General features: G+C 37.9%; 1 protein-coding gene across 2 annotated transcripts in view; it reads right to left on the bottom strand.

Annotated features, from left to right (window-relative positions):
- The window catches only part of LOC111986464 (katanin p80 WD40 repeat-containing subunit B1 homolog KTN80.2), a 17,945-nt gene extending 2,212 nt beyond the window's left edge, over window positions 1–15,733 (bottom strand). The window contains exons 1-15 of one of the 2 annotated variants that reach the window (XM_065760257.1): window positions 15,401–15,733; window positions 15,066–15,202; window positions 14,884–14,995; window positions 14,529–14,758; window positions 14,339–14,441; window positions 13,896–13,966; window positions 13,597–13,671; window positions 13,370–13,513; window positions 13,084–13,270; window positions 11,036–11,557; window positions 3,289–3,345; window positions 3,070–3,203; window positions 2,288–2,413; window positions 1,645–1,719; window positions 1,416–1,528 (exon numbers count right to left, since the gene is read on the bottom strand). In XM_065760257.1, the coding sequence (XP_065616329.1) occupies window positions 1,416–1,528; window positions 1,645–1,719; window positions 2,288–2,413; window positions 3,070–3,203; window positions 3,289–3,345; window positions 11,036–11,557; window positions 13,084–13,270; window positions 13,370–13,513; window positions 13,597–13,671; window positions 13,896–13,966; window positions 14,339–14,441; window positions 14,529–14,758; window positions 14,884–14,995; window positions 15,066–15,202; window positions 15,401–15,425 (2,111 nt within the window). In that variant the 5' untranslated portion in view covers window positions 15,426–15,733. Of the gene's footprint in view, window positions 1–1,415; window positions 1,529–1,644; window positions 1,720–2,287; window positions 2,414–3,069; window positions 3,204–3,288; window positions 3,346–11,035; window positions 11,558–13,083; window positions 13,271–13,369; window positions 13,514–13,596; window positions 13,672–13,895; window positions 13,967–14,338; window positions 14,442–14,528; window positions 14,764–14,883; window positions 14,996–15,065; window positions 15,203–15,400 lie in introns of those variants that run through there. The other variant, XM_065760258.1, reaches the window with a different exon arrangement.
- Between the last annotated feature and the right edge of the window lie 249 nt (window positions 15,734–15,982).

Below are 15,982 nucleotides of genomic sequence, written 5' to 3'. Positions count from 1 at the left end.
CGATTAGAATTGCATTTCCCATACAAAAAGAATTTGAATACATAAATAAACTGCTGCAGTTGGAGAACAAATATATATAGCTGAATATTACAGATGAATTTTAAATTGGCACATGATTACAATTACATACAATTGAACCCAAGATACAAACGATAATCTCCAGAATTAAAGAATCAAAATTAGGAGATTATGCACTACAGAAGACCAGGCTTAAAATGTTGCATTAAGCTTTAGTGCTCTTTACTGACAAACGCCAAGGATGATGACTCAAAGGTAGGAAAGCATTGGGAAAAAATTGTGAGACATGAGAAACTGTAATTAATTTGGAAGTGTAGTATTTTATATGCAGTACCGTCAAAGGGTGTCAGTTGAGCCGCCACCCCACAATTGCAAAAACTCATTTGCATGGCAGAATTAACATTACTCTTGAAGAACTAGATTCAATTCCTGAGCACATTTTGCCAGCAAACCACCCTTCCTGCAGGAAAATCAAGAGCGAAAAATGGCTTGACTTTCTATATGTCAATTGCTAAATTTGCAACAAGGAAAATCAATCAGATGCCCAGGAGACATGCATTCCACATGTCAAAAGCAATGGTGTCAATGGACTCAAAAAATGACCAGGAAAGATTCAGTATGCCAAAATGAAGCTGAAAAAGATGCTACACACACATAACATAGCTAAAGGATTTGTGGTTTGGCCTTGAGGACAAAAGAGAGACTGAGAGGAACTAATAAAAGTCAAATGAAGAAGATTTTTGGCCATCCCTAAAATCAATTTACTTCAAATTCCTAAATTTTTCTGACTTCACTAAAATAAAAAACTAAGGTCTAGGGTTTAGCCATCCCTCAATCATGATAGATTCAATTGGTGAGAATTCTCTAACCCTTCCAATTCCAATGCAGCAATCTGCAATACGGACAACAAGGTTTTATTGGATGTGAATTTTGAAAATTTAAACCGTTATGTTTTTGACACGCATATCAAATTTCATTCAAATCAGATGTTATTTACTATTCGATTAATAAACTTATTTTTTATGCATAAATTTAGACCACGAAAACTTGTGATATATGCATGCTGATCCCCCCCCCCCCCCCCCCCCCTCTTTCAAGGTTTAATACCTACCCCTAAAAATTACATTGCCAAAATGTCAACAACCTATGGGCTCAAGTCCAAATAAGTAAAACGAAATCATGCTGAAGAATATGGTTTTCTCATCATGGGAGCTCAATATATAATTTATTATGAACCATGTGAGAAAATTCACGTTACTTCAGATAATCCAGCTCTAGTTGCAGGGTCCTGGCCCTCATAGGGTGACTGCACTAAGATGGTAAAAAGTCCTAGGCCAAACATCTTCCAGTCCCTAGCATTATGAATTTGCTTACCATCTTACGCATGAAAGAATTACCTTTCTACCTTGCTATCCAGCAAGCCCAAAAGCACGGGAAGCAAGCAAGAAAACAGATCTAAGGTGAGAATCTCCATTTTTTCCATGAGAACACTGATCACATCAGCTTGCACCTGTATCAGGATCAAATGATGAACAGAACAACCAAATATGCATGAAAAAAAACATTAATTACTAGTGGGATCATTAGAAAAAAAATACACTTGAACTTTTTCAAATAAATACCCACAGAAAGATCTTGAAGCTTCCTCAGTGCACTAATAGCACCTTTAATATCATTGCGGTCCCAAAAATGTCGCACCACCTGCAAGTTCACATTATAACGAGTAACTTCCAGGGTAAAAGCAAATTTAGAACAAAGTCTCAATTAAAATAAATTAAGGTACTTGAACAACAGATGGTGAAGGTTGGTTCATTTTTCTCTTTCCACTCTTTGTACCAGCAAGAAGTCTTTTCCATCATTACATAGAGCTAGATGCATTTTATATACTGCAGAGCTAATATAACATTCTAAATTGCAATACATCCATGGACAATTCAGCACATCAAGCTTCCAGAGGTTATCTTTATAGCATGAATTAGTCCACGTCAGGGACCATAACTACTACTAGAAAACATTTTATTATGGACAAAGTTTTCCTCCAACCCATTATATGGCTACTCATAAAACCATTTACATGCATTATTTAAACATGTCACATGACTCATTAAATAGGTCATGCAACTAATATCAATTGCCACATAGTGGGTCGGAGAAACTTTTCTTCAAACCAGTTTGTAGGAAAACTTTTTCCTTTTATTATTACTAGTAAAGCAATAGGTTGCATGTCATCACTTAATTATTCAAGTTGACTTCCAAGAAATAAGGTTACCTGTAATTTTGTTAGGCGAGAGCGAAGGGTACTTAGGAATAGTTCATGAGTTTGCATGAGATCTTCAGTTACATCCTTATCATTTGAAGATGGTGAGTCCCTTCCAGAAGTTTGAGGTTCTCCTTTCTGTTAATTAGAAAACAATGTGAAACAAAAAGTAAACAGCTTTAGTTAACCAAAAGTGACATTGCATACACATGTAAGTTTATCTTTCTATGTAAATGTTTCAAGAACAATTAATCTCCCACTGGTTAACAGAAAATTGCCACAAAGTCTCATTTGAATTGCATCTTCAACTGAATATTTTCAAGGAAATACACAGTAAGTCATAATGTGTTCCTACAAAAAGAGAATTTAGGGAAAATAAGAGCAGATTTTTTACCCCCAATTTCCATTTACATATCTTTAACCAATTCACAAATTGATTTCTCCACATTATCTAAAAGGTGAAAAGCAATGGCAATCATCAGATGATCTGAACCACTTTGGATTAGTAAACGGAAGGTTTCCCAAGAAAGAAATATTATTGAGGGATAATTCAATTCAAATATTCTTGATTATATGTTAGCAGCAAAGTCCTTCCAATGACTTTTCTATATATACCTAATGAAATTTTGAATTATTTATCAAAAAAAACCTACTTGTTGAAAATTTCCTCCTATATATTAATAGGGACCTAATCTATGAAAATGTGAATTCTCAAACTCAGCAGAGATGCCACTGTTGACAAATGGCTACAGACAATAGTCTAAAAAAGCTTTTAAAGAGTCAAAATGTTTTACCACCAAAGTGGGAGTTCTATCTGCTTCAGGTATCACACGAGACATAGTAGATGCTTGATCTTCAATACTATTAAATCTTTCTCTTTTTTCAAACCTCTCAACCAGAGAGCGGGTCCTTCCTTGTACAACTGCAACTGCCAAATGAAATTCTTTAAAGAGTCAAGATCCATCCCACTTCTATATTCCATAAAATAAAGCAGTTGGTAAGCAATGGCAAACCTCCATTGACCATTTTAACAGGGCTTATCCCTTTGCTGCAATTAAGGGATTCATCACCTGAAACATAACGTGAAAGCTACTTATTTCCATCAACAGAGAATAAAGCTATTTCATAGATCATCAACAAAACCACTACTAATTAAGGAATAGTAACTGTTGTTCATCAGCTAACCTGATATCAAGGCAAAAGAAAAGGTACTGAAGGGGCAAGCATTAAAAGAGATACCATAGTATATACAATTTATGATTTTGGAGGAAAACACTAACAGAATGGCCCATACACCTCTTGTACAGTACTAGGTTTGAACTAAAAGAGAGGTTCTAATTCTGGTGTTGGCAAAATATATGATCAAAGACTCAAATGTTTTAGAAATATAGGAAAATTTTGAAAGTCAGCTGAAAGCAGCATGCTTTACATTATGTAATATTAGAAAATTGGGTGGAATTAGATATTGTACCCAAAGCCGGCTTGATGCATTTGGGGGCCTAAGGCAAAAACTGAATTGAGGCATTTTATATATTTAAATAACTTTTATTTTTAATTTTTTTTAATATTACTTAAATTCTATTATCTTGTTTTAAATACAAAATTACTAATTAACTTTTTTTTTTTTTGATAAGTAAGAAAGATGTATATTCAAGAAGCTACCTTATGAAAACAACATAAGGCAGAACAAAGATTACAGAGAAGGAAACAAACATGAAAAAAAAACAAAACAAACAACAACCAACAAAGAACTAAGAACAAATGAGGGAATTAAGGAACATAGGGAGAGAATCACTAGAGGTAAGTGCCCAGGTCCTAGACCAATCAAAAAGAGAGCCACTAAAAAAAGCGAGCAACTGGTCATCGGATTTGTCCAAGTCCTCAAAAGTACGCCAGTTTCACTCCCTCCAAATGCACCACATTAGGCACAGAGGAACTAAATTCCAAATACTAGAAGAGTGTTTTCCCAACCAATTCCACCAACCAAAAAGCGTATCTGCAACCGATCTTAGCAAAACCCAATTGATCCCAAAAGATCTGAAAACCAAGCTCCACAACTGATAAGCTTTGTCTCAATGGAGAAGCAAATGATTCACCGACTCCCCACTACAACGACACATAATGCACCAGTCAACAAAATCAAAGCCTCTACCCCGCAGATTATCCCTAGTAAGAATCTTCTCCCAAGCTGCATTCCAAACAAAGAAAGAGACACGCAGAGGAGTCTTAACCTTCCAAACACCTTTCCAAGGAAAGATAATAGACGAGAGACTACAAAGCTTATTATAGAAAGAACGGATGTCAAAATTCCCCTTCTTTGACAACTTCCACCTCATACGGTCTCCGTGCTCAGATTGAGGTAAATTTGAGCCCAAGGTACGAAGGAAATCCTCCACCTCTCCCGACTCCCAATCATTTGGATCCCTGAGTAAACGAACATTCCAGCTTCTCCAAGCCTTAGTCCCCAACCTTTCAAGAGATGAGGCCACAGATGCCTCTCTATTATAAGCAATCCCATACATTATTGAGAAGGATAGATGGAGTGGTAACTCCCCACACCACCGATCTGTCCAAAACTTCACTCTATCTCCCATCCCTACCTCAAACTAAATGCATTTACAAAACACCTCCCAACCTTTTCGGATGCTTCTCCATAAACCATACCCGTGGACACCCCTACCCAACTTGGAAGACCAACCCCCCCACTCTTTCCCGAACTTCAAAGCTACAACCCTCCTCCAAAGACAAGTCTCCTCCACCCCAAACCGCCATAACCATTTTCCTAATAAGGCTTTGTTAAAAGTAGTAATTTTCCTTACTCCCAAACCACCATTCGCCTTAGGAACACACACCTTATCCCACCCTACCAAATGAGCCTTCAAATCCCCCTACAAGAAGTCCATTTGCATCTTCTCAATCTTATTAGCCACATGCGAAGGGATGGTAAAAAGAGATAAATAATAAGTAGGGAGGCTAGCTAACGTACTCTTAAGCAACGTCAATCTTCCACCTTTAGACAAGTACAGCTTCTTCCACCCAGCCAACTTCCGCTTAATTTTCTCCAAGATAGGATTCCAAATAGAGGGGGACTTGTGGGAAGCCCCCAACAGTATACCAAGATAGGTCATAGGCAAAGTCCCAATCCTACAATCCAGAATCTCTGCCAATGCATGCAAATTGTTAACCTCCCCTACTAGAACCATTTCGCTCTTCAAGACATTAACCTTCAAACCTGTCACAGCCTGAAAACAGAGAAGCATTCGAACATGAAGGATCTACTCCACTTCCGTATCACAAAACAAAATAGTATTATCCACAAACAAAAGATGCGAGATACATTCCCCTTCCCCCCGTCTACCATCAGCCTTAAAACCCCTAATCAAGCCAGCACCTTCAACTCTTTTTAGCATCCTACTTAAAACCTCTATTATAACCAAAAACAACATAGGAGATAACGGGTCCCCTTGTCTCAGACCCCTCGTGCTCTTAAAAAAAATCAGCTGGCGCCCTATTAACCAAAATAGAGAACTGGACAGTTGAAATACAAGTGCAAATCCATCTACACCACTTCTCCCCAAAGCCCATTCTCTTCAAAAGATCAAGAAGAGCCTCCCAATTCACGTGATCATAGGCTTTCTCAATGTCTAGCTTACAAATAACCTCCGGAGTCTTACTCTTCACACGGCTATCAAGACACTCATTGGCAATAAGGACTGAGTCAAGAATCTGTCTACCTCCTACAAAACTATTCTGAGACTCAGAGATAAGTTGATCTGTCTACCAGCTTCAAACGATTTGCCAAAACCTTAGACAAGATTGTACAAGCTCCCCACCAAGCTAATAGGCCTGAAATCTCGAATATTGGAAGCATCATTCTTCTTAGGAATTAATGCTATGAAAGTAGCGTTCAAAGATTTCTCAAAATTACTGTGGAGATAGAACTCCTCAAAAACTGCTAGAATATCTCTTTCCACCACTCTCCAACATTGGTGAAAAAAGGCCATAGAGAAACCGTCTGGACCTGGAGCTTTATCTCCAGCCAAGTCATTGACAGCTAGAAGAATCTCCTCCTTCTCAAACCTCCTTTCAAGCCAGCCCCTCTCCGACCCGTCTATCTGATCAAACTCCAAGCCTTCCGCAACAGGCCTCCACTCCTCAGTCTCCTAATACAAATTTTTATAAAATTGTACCACCTTGGCCGCCACCTCAGACTCCTCATAAATCACCCCATCCACCTCCAAAATACTTAGATGGTTAAACCTTCTACGAGAGTTAGCCACCTTATGGAAGAATTTGGTATTATTGTCTCCTTCCTTAATCCATAACATTCTTGATTTCTGTCTCCAAGAGATTTCTTCCAACGAGAGAAGTTTCTCTACTTCAGATCTCACCACAACTCTCTCACATGTCTCTGTAGCAGAGAGGCCAAACTCTTCTTCCTTGGCATCTAGCAATTTCAAAGCCTCAAGTAATTGAGAATTTTTGCGACCGACATGACCAAACTCTGAACGGTTCCACTGAATGATATCTTCCTTCAAGGCCTTCAATTTTTTGGCAAACACAAAACTGGGAGTACCAGAGAAAGAATGTCGATTCCACCAAAAATGAACTCTATCAGTGAACCCGTCCGTCTTTAACCACACATTCTCAAACCTAAACAGACTTTTCCCCCTCGCCATTCCCCCTAACTCCACTAGAATTGGGAAATGGTCTGAAATAGGGCGAGGTAAAATCCGCTGGACCACATCCGGATATTGCTTCTCCCAATCATGGGACACCAAAACTCTGTCTATCCTAGACATCTAAGGCTATTATGAGCCGCTAGACCAGGTATAGCTCCCTCCCTCCAAAGGCAAATCTATCCAATTAAGGTCCTCAATAAACTCCGAGAAAAGTTCCATAGCCAGAGTGAGACGGGAATTACCCGTCCGTTCACTTGGAAAACGGACAATATTAAAGTCCCCAATGCAACACCATGGGACGTTTCAATATTGCTGAACACCAACCAACTCGTCCCACAATAGCCCCCTCGCATTGTTGTAAGTTGGGCCATAAACCCTAGAACACACCCAGCTAAAGCCATCCCCCACCCCTTTCCATCGAACAGACACAGAAAGGAATCCACCATGAACTCCAACTTCTCTAAGACCCTCCTATCCCACATCATCAAAACCCCACCGCCGTCTAGACAGCATCTAAAGCCACCCAGTCCACATAAGGACAACTCCACAAGTTGCCAACCATGAGTCTGTCCAAGCCAGTAAGCTTAGTCTCCTGAAGATAAATTACATCACACTTCCATTCACGCAATAAATTTTTCACTATCAAACGTTTCCAACAGTCATTCAAACCCCTAACATTCCAAGAAAGAATTTTTAAATTCATAATGACAAGAAGAACCCAACTGTAATATTAGCTCAGCCGCCAACACTCTACCTACCATCATAGTTAATCGAATATTGCAAATTCCTCAGCTCTCTCTTCCCTTTATCCCTATTAATGACAGCTTTTTTAGGAACTGTAACTTTCATGTTCAACATTTTGGCATCCTCTATCTCCTTCTCAATCTTTTGTAGCAAAGCAATACATAACTTCTCATGTCGACTCAGAGGCAGCCCCACCAGTTCACTAAATCCAGGAAGTCTGTTCTTCACCCAACTAGACATATCCAACGTATTCATACACTCCAATGCCTCATTACCACAGTTCAAATCAGCTAACAAATGCAACCCAGAGGGAGTGATAGACATTAGAGGGATTGATGAGCTATCCTCTCTACCCAAACCCAAATCCGAATGATTCAATTCTCCCACCACCAAAGCACTCGCCCCAGGGACATCACACTCTGCCTTCATGGGTATCACCGCTAAGCTGGACTAATCATAATCCAAGGCCTCTATCGGCCTAAGGTTGGCACTACTGTCCCAGCCCCCTTCAACCCCATTATTGACACCCATAACCACAAGCCCAGCCCACCCCTCGATAAGCACCAAAAGAAACCAGAAAGGAAAAGCTCAACCGATGACCGCGAAATCACCGTATCGGACTTACCCAGTGACAACGTGGGCTCATCGGAGCTGGTTCCAGCGAAGAAAGAGCCGTCAGCCACCATCGGAGGCTTGGCGCACTGGTCCAGCACCTCTAGCTCAAGGTCAAAGAGCTGGGGAGGAGACTTGGGGCACACCTCTGTCGTCGGAGCCTGGGCTGAGTTCCCTTCTCCAGTCAGAGAACTCTTGCCCACTTCAAAAAAACTTGGGCCCGAGAAAACTGAAATAAAAGGGCTCTTAAGTGTGTCGGTCAGCAATGGGCTTTTGCCTAGGCCCAACCCAGGTTTATCTCCAGCCTTTTTATTTCCTCGTGCAACCCATTTTAGGGCCCTTGGTGCTTTTATATTGCAGTCCCTATCCACTGCTCGTGATACCCCTCTGCACTTCGTATCTCCCCCTTTCTTTCTATCCTAGAAAACCCGTCTGCTCCCTGTCACATCAACCTCCACGATAAGACTTCTTCCTGACCAGCAAGATCTCCTATCAACACTCTTCTTCCCTTTTTTATAATCTTTTGAATTCAAACTGAAGATTGGGCAACGTATCCTAGAGTCTACCTGATTTTTTTCACCTACCTCTATCTCCTCATTAATGCTCTGCTCCTTCTTGTCCCCTCCCACCACCTCCATCTTATTAGACTTGGCCACCGGAAAAACCCCCACTTTGGCACCTTTAAGTCTCAGGTTCACCCCCTTCTTCTCCTCTCCTAACTATGTCATCTTCCCCTTGGCTAAGTAACCTAGCTGTTTTAGTTGCTTTCTATCCTCTATTCCTCCATGAAAGCCTTGCACAACTTCAGCAAAAGTTCTAGAATTTTGAACTTCCAAGTTATACCTCCGCACCTGAGGAATAAACTTTGGGAGACCATATCCACCCACCATATATTGGGAAGGGTTCAACAACTTTCTCAGTTCAAGACCAAAGGCCCTCCAACCAAATTTCTCTTTGCCTTCAGGAATAATAATCGACCTCCTAGACCCACCAGCTTTGAGCTCAGTCAATAGCAAGAACTGACCAGAGGAATTGAAGCTCCTTTGGAGAGTAAAGGCAGTGTCACCTTCTCTGAAAATAAAAACCTGTTTGGACCTCTTCCCAACCACGAATTCTTCAATATTATTCATCGGCCATTGTGCTACATTCTTGCCCATGAAAACTAATCTCATAAAGAATTTGCCCCTCTCAAAAATCCGTAGCAAGAAATAACGTCCCCCTTCCTCTAAATCTAATTGAAAGAATTTGGACTCAATAAAGAAACTGCGAACTCCCCCCATTCAGTTACAACACTCTAAACAACAATATTTTTCAGTTACTTCAAAGAGTATTCCATGTGATGTTGACTCTCCTATGTAATTTATGAATTTTCTATATACTAAGAATGCAGATATAAGTGCTGCCAAGGGGAACAAGTCTTCACTTTAAAATTACTAATTAACACGAACCATATATAATTGTTTTTTGAGAAAGTCTATATACACAAAAAATTTGACACAACTTTTCACACTTGTTGATGCGGCAATTGATAGTAGTAAGTAAAAAAATGATATTAATAGTGAATTTATATTTGAACTAATAAAAGTTTGCCAACTCAAGTGTGATGAAAAATGTTGTGAAATTTTTTGTATATTGCACTTTTTTTTTCCCCCTTTTTCAAGAAGCGCTTCATTCATAACATTTTGACAACAAATCCTAAATGTTAAGTTGTTACTGGTTCTAATTTGAACCCTGCACTAAAATTACTTTTTTTCCCACCAATAATAACTAGTAACAACTTACCACTTAAGGGGTGTTTAGTTCGCCATGATGTTACATTACACTGTAATATTACATTATTGTAATCTTACATTAAAGTAACCTCAATACAAGAAGACAACATTACATTGTTTAGGAAGGTGATGAAATTAAGATGATGTAATATATTTTATATTTATAAATTATGGTAATATTAGAAAAAATAAAATAAACTAAAAACTTTAATGTCACTTCATCACAATGTGTATCACATTAAGGATACATCACAGCGAACCAAACTCCTCCTTAGGATTTGTTATGAAAGTATTACGAAAAATGTTGCGGACATAACATTTCTCTTCTTTTTTTTTTTTTTTTTTCCTTGTTTTTCATTTGATAAAAAATATTATTTTATTTATTGGCTAATATTTGGACTTAATTGATACTATTACAATGAAAGAAATAACCCTATTGGTTAAAATTTGGGGGCTTTTTTTTTTTTTTTTAATTGGAGGCCTTAAGCAACCGCCTCATTTTGCCTATACTATAGAGCCGGTATAGAGCTGACCTTGACTGTACTGAATGGCTATACAAGAAAACAATAAGTAAAAATGACTGCATCTATTAGAAAGTAATAGTTGCAAAAACTGTGACAAAGTGGTTTCATAATATGCGTAGAAGAAAAATTCTTTGCATACATAAGAGTGACTGATTCAATTTAATGTGTTGCAAGACATTTAATGCCAACTAAATGCAGTCTGACAAAGCAAAATCATACAAAACTTCAGTTGAGTGCCCAAAGATTTTTGAGTTAAGGCTTCAATGGGTAAATGGAGATCATCAGCTAGCAAACACATTAATGGGAAAATTTGTGTGGATAGAAAGTAGATGGGCTAGAGGAATAAAATATAAACAGGACAAATCAATGACAAAATATATTTATATTTCATTTGTAAACAGATGGCACTATAGTACAAGAACTTACAGCTTTCCTGATTAGACGGTGTTCGTGGTGACAAAATTTTGTCAAGCTTTTCCGTAACAATCTTGATATTAGAATGTTTATCCTCACAGGATTCTCTAGATCCATCTTCAGATCCATGTTTGGATTGGAAGTCTGAATCTATTGCACAATCTAAATTGCTCGTCACATTGCTCAAAGTTCCAGATTCAACAACTTCTGGCAGCCTCTCGAACTCAATTTTACTATTTGATGGCCTCCGAACATGAGCTGGTCTGAGCAACATTCCACGTTTTGTCCTTGAAAAGCTGATGGATTCCTTTCCAGAATTTGCCCCATCTCCATCAGCACTGTCCCTAGGTACAATGCTAGGAACAACAAAGGACTTATCAAGCGCTTTTTCATAAGATCTTGCATTCAAACCAACTGAAGGGCTCTGCTTCTGAGATGGCAGACAACTCCTATCCTTTGAATCCGATGGGGGTGCCACTTTTGGAGAATTGAAGGACTCAGCTCTCTGTGAAGCAACAGGCTTTCCACCAGTAGCTTTGAAAAGAAGACAAAACAGCACATCAGGGAAAGTTGGATTAAAATGACGGAAATAAGTGCCAAAAAAGAATTGACATATCCATAATAGATCACTTTTTAGATTAGCGCTTGTGTGTCAAATTAAACTCCTATGCAAATTTCTATCTTCAGTATACCTTCTCAATGTCCTAGCCTCCTAGACCTTGACATCATATTAACTTGGGTAGAACCAAATCCCTATCTCCATAGATCAGAAACCAGAACAGCTCTGAATTACGCAAGCCCAGACTTAGTTCAGAATAAAAAAGCCAGCTAAACTTTGACCACAATTTAACACAAGCTACAACATGCCTTCAGGTGCAGTTTTCTCAATGCAAGCTGTACCCACGCTTAACATGGGCTGGACTATACTTGTCTCTGGGTCTAAGGTACATAATCTGCTGCAAAAAACAGCAATTTGTCGATACCCTTTCAAATACTAATGGATTATATAGAATTTTTTTTTTAATTTTTTTTTTCTTTCTCCCTCCCCCCCCCCCCCCTAGTTTTGGCCCCAAAGGGAGGGGAAGGGGAGATTCAAAGATTATAGAGAAGTAATGATTCTGCCTCTTGTAATCAAAACTTTCAATATGATAAAAGCAAACAGATTTGGACCTTGATCATTAACCTACATTCATCTAGAAACTATTATGCTAAGTTAGCTCATTAGGTGCAATTACAATAATTTATAATACTTTTGACATAAGTATTTATACAATTACATAAAAGTTAATATACTTGAGCATTTTGTGAGCACTATGGATGCTACAACTTTTTGATAATCACCACTGTCACTCTTGCTTTAACACTGCACTCTTCTAACCTATGGTTGGCTAAACCAGGCCAAGACCTCCATTCCTCCATTGATTAAGAAAAACCAACAAAAAACACCCAGTATCTAGAAACTTGAATGCGTGTAAGAGAATAACCATAATAAACTTTCTGAAAAGACGATGAATAAGGAATTCAAATTCTGACTGGGGCAAACCAAGCCAATCTCCAACATATGCTATAAATGACGTACTTTAACACTTGGGGGGTGGGGAGGGGGTAAGAATGAGTTTAAATGCAAACTCATAACTAGCACAACATTTTCTTTTATATGTTTTCTAATCCTTTTTTTTTCCTCCTCTTTTTCTATATGTTTGTTAAGTAGTTTGATGCTGTTTGTTTGTTTGTTTGTTGCATTTCCTTGTGTTCACCATCATGAACACCTTGTATTTGCTGTTTGTTGCATTTCCTTGTGTTCACCATCATGAACACCTTGTATTTGCTTTCTTCTGTTTTACAGTTTGTTTTATAATACTCTTATTGCCTATCAAAAAAAAAAAAAAAATGTTTGTTAAGCAGCTTTGATACTCCATATTTATAAGTTGTGGGACCCCTCAAAAGTTCTACATTCTTGGATGAGGACCATGTTTATGATATTAAAAACTGAGGACTTATTTTGAATAATCAATTGTTTCAAAGTGTAACATTTCTAAAATTAACAAATAACAACTTACAATCTACGTATATGTTCTTTATCTCTTTTGTCTCATAATCCGGAGACATACACCGCAAGCCTGAAGTTGACCTGATACCAGTTCCTCCTTTCTCTGAAGAATGACTTCCCTGGAAATTAAGATTAATTTTCTGCTCTGTATGGTCATTTTGCTCAGGTCTTGAAGTAGACCCATATGGCTCAATAAGCTGCCATAAAGAATATAACTTAAATTGACCTAATGGTACAGAGAAAATTAAAGAGATAAGAAAAAAGGGGGAAAAAGTTGCAAGGAAAGATAACAGTACCGATATATCTGCTACCCAAACTCCAACAGAATTGCGATAGTATGAGCAAGCCAGAAGTTTTCCGTCATTAATGCATTGGTCACCAAGTGTTGACCATCCCATATCAACAGCATCATGACAAATTACAGGCTCCCATGAGTAAACCTACAATTTCCAAGCATGGATGAGATGTTTAGGTACCATCTTCATACAATTTCATTAAACTACATGACAATGACAATCCAAACCTTCAAACTATCTTCCAACCCAGAAAGTAGGGTCCTTCCATCGGGATGAAAGGTGATTGCCCGTACTCCTGTAGACTGGAAAGGGGTAACTAATTTTGTTAGAGAAATTGGATGCAATCCATATCCAAGTATTATAAAATTAAATAAATAAATAAAAAGGTTGGCATAGAGAACAGAAGAAAAGGAGGCCTGGTACATGTCTTTTGTATTTTAGGGTAATCCCAGCATAAGATTGAACTTCCAAGATACTAAAAGTGACCAAGCAACTTTCATTTTAAAGAACAAATAATGTCAGATACCTCAGGTCTAGTAGATCCAATTAGTTCAAAAGTTTCCAAATCCCAGAATTTCACTGTTCTGTCCGCTGAACCTGTAAAATGAATCATATTAATACATTATAAAAAGCTTACTAATTACTAAATAAACAAACTAGCGAGAATACACTGATTTCAGGAGGCAGACAAAAGGAAATCAGAAGAATGGGTACATCTATATGTACATGAGACAAAATGTTAAAATAAATAAAAAAATCAACAACTAAACGTTGCTAACTTGACATAAATATAGTGTTAAACAAAACAGGTCAATAAAAAGTAGAAAATTGCTTCTTCTATTTTTGAAAGGAGAGGGGGGAAGGGAACTAAACAAATCTAACATAACCAACAAAAACTAACAACCTCTACACTCTAAACAGAAACAAAAATAATAAATAATAATAAAAATTTCAAGTCAGATGCTGTACCTGTGGCCAGGAGAAACTCGAGGGGATGGAAATCTAGGGACCGAATGTGACCTTGATGGAATTTAAAATCGTGCAAGAGCTTCCCAGCAGTTAGATCCCAAACCTGTTCAATAGACAGTGTGATAAGAAGAAAGCAGCAAACAACATTAACATTGACATTGATGATAAGATAATTTTATTGTTAATTGACCTTAACAACGTTATCGAATCCGCCAGAAACTACCCAACGACCGTCAGGAGTGAATTTGATAGTAGTAATGCCTCGAGTGTGTCCTTTGTATGTGTGAATGCATCCTTTCTTTCTAATATCCCATATCTTTAGATTAGTATCCACTGAACCAGATGCAAACAACTCTCCAAACGGATGAAATTCAACAGCACTGCAGTTGTTGGATCTGTGTCCACTAAGAGTTCGAACCACTACACTTAGAGAATAGCAATCAAACAATAAAATAATTACATTCATATTCTTCTTCTGCAGCATAATTAGTTGCATAACGAAATGAAAAAAAAAAACAAAAAAACAAAAGGAAATGGACTTTAACTCTTTACTTCCTCCAAATCCCATAGCTTTATAACACCATTAGAAGCTCCAGCCAGCACCAAAACTTCATCAAAAGCTACACATTCAACTGGAGTTGTATGTCCACACAAGGTCTGTATAAAAACAAAATTGATTATTAATTTAGCAAGAAATATAATGAAAGTATCCTCCCCCTCCTATTACCATTAAAGAATTGGGTTTCCCAATGCTCCAAAGATTAACTTTATGGTCATCACCACCGGTTACAAACAGACGACAAGCCTTCTTCCCAATATTGACGCAGTTCACAGTGGCAGTGGTGGAATGAGCCACAAATTCCTCTGTTTTTTTTTTTTTTCAGTCAAATCACACAAACAGTAAACTGATTTCTGAACTTACTTATTAAACAAACTCTAAAGTTTCTTTTACTTTTAAATTGCTGAGAGACGAAGTAAATAGGCAAAAGCAAAAAAGAAGAAGAAGAAGCTGAAACAACAGCTCAGTAGAAAAGCAAAGTAAAACCCTAAACAAAAGGATACGTAGCTTATATCCACGCTTCGCCATTTTTTGCCGAATTCCAGAGCTAAAACGGAGATCAAGAAACTTGCTTTGATTGCTTCACAGGAAAAGGAAAAGGTTTTATTGCTGAGGAAATTGAAATCCGCGCAGAGAGAGAGAGAGAGAGAGAGAGAGAGAGAGTTCAGAGGGAAAAAGGAAATAGTAATTTGGAGTCGCTCATCACTCACGGACACGGACCCCACACCCCAGGCTCCTCCTCCTCCTCCTCCAAATCCAAAATAACAAAATACAAATAACAAGGTAGTAAGTGTGTGTTGTTCTGAGTGTGAGCACCTCTCTCTCTCTCTGTCTCTCTGCTCAATTTTCATTTTATTTATCCGAGCTTTCTTTTGTTTTACTACTTCCTAATTACGTAAATGCCCTTTCTTTTTTTCTCTTTTGTGATTCTTTAATTTTTTTTATTTTATAATTCGGCTGGTTTACAAATTAGGGCCTTTTGGTAATGTTGTTATAGAACTTTATTTGTATTTTTTGGAAAGATATATAGGTAAAAAATTATGTAAAATATATATAATGTTATTTAAAAACTAAAATGTGTTAGT

The sequence above is a fragment of the Quercus suber genome, unplaced genomic scaffold (genome assembly GCF_002906115.3).
Source record: "Quercus suber isolate HL8 unplaced genomic scaffold, Cork oak 2.0 scaffold_359, whole genome shotgun sequence".
In the NCBI taxonomy this organism is placed as follows: domain Eukaryota; kingdom Viridiplantae; phylum Streptophyta; class Magnoliopsida; order Fagales; family Fagaceae; genus Quercus; species Quercus suber.
Note: the sequence above shows the minus strand (reverse complement) of the source record. Positions and strands in the feature narration are given on the sequence as shown.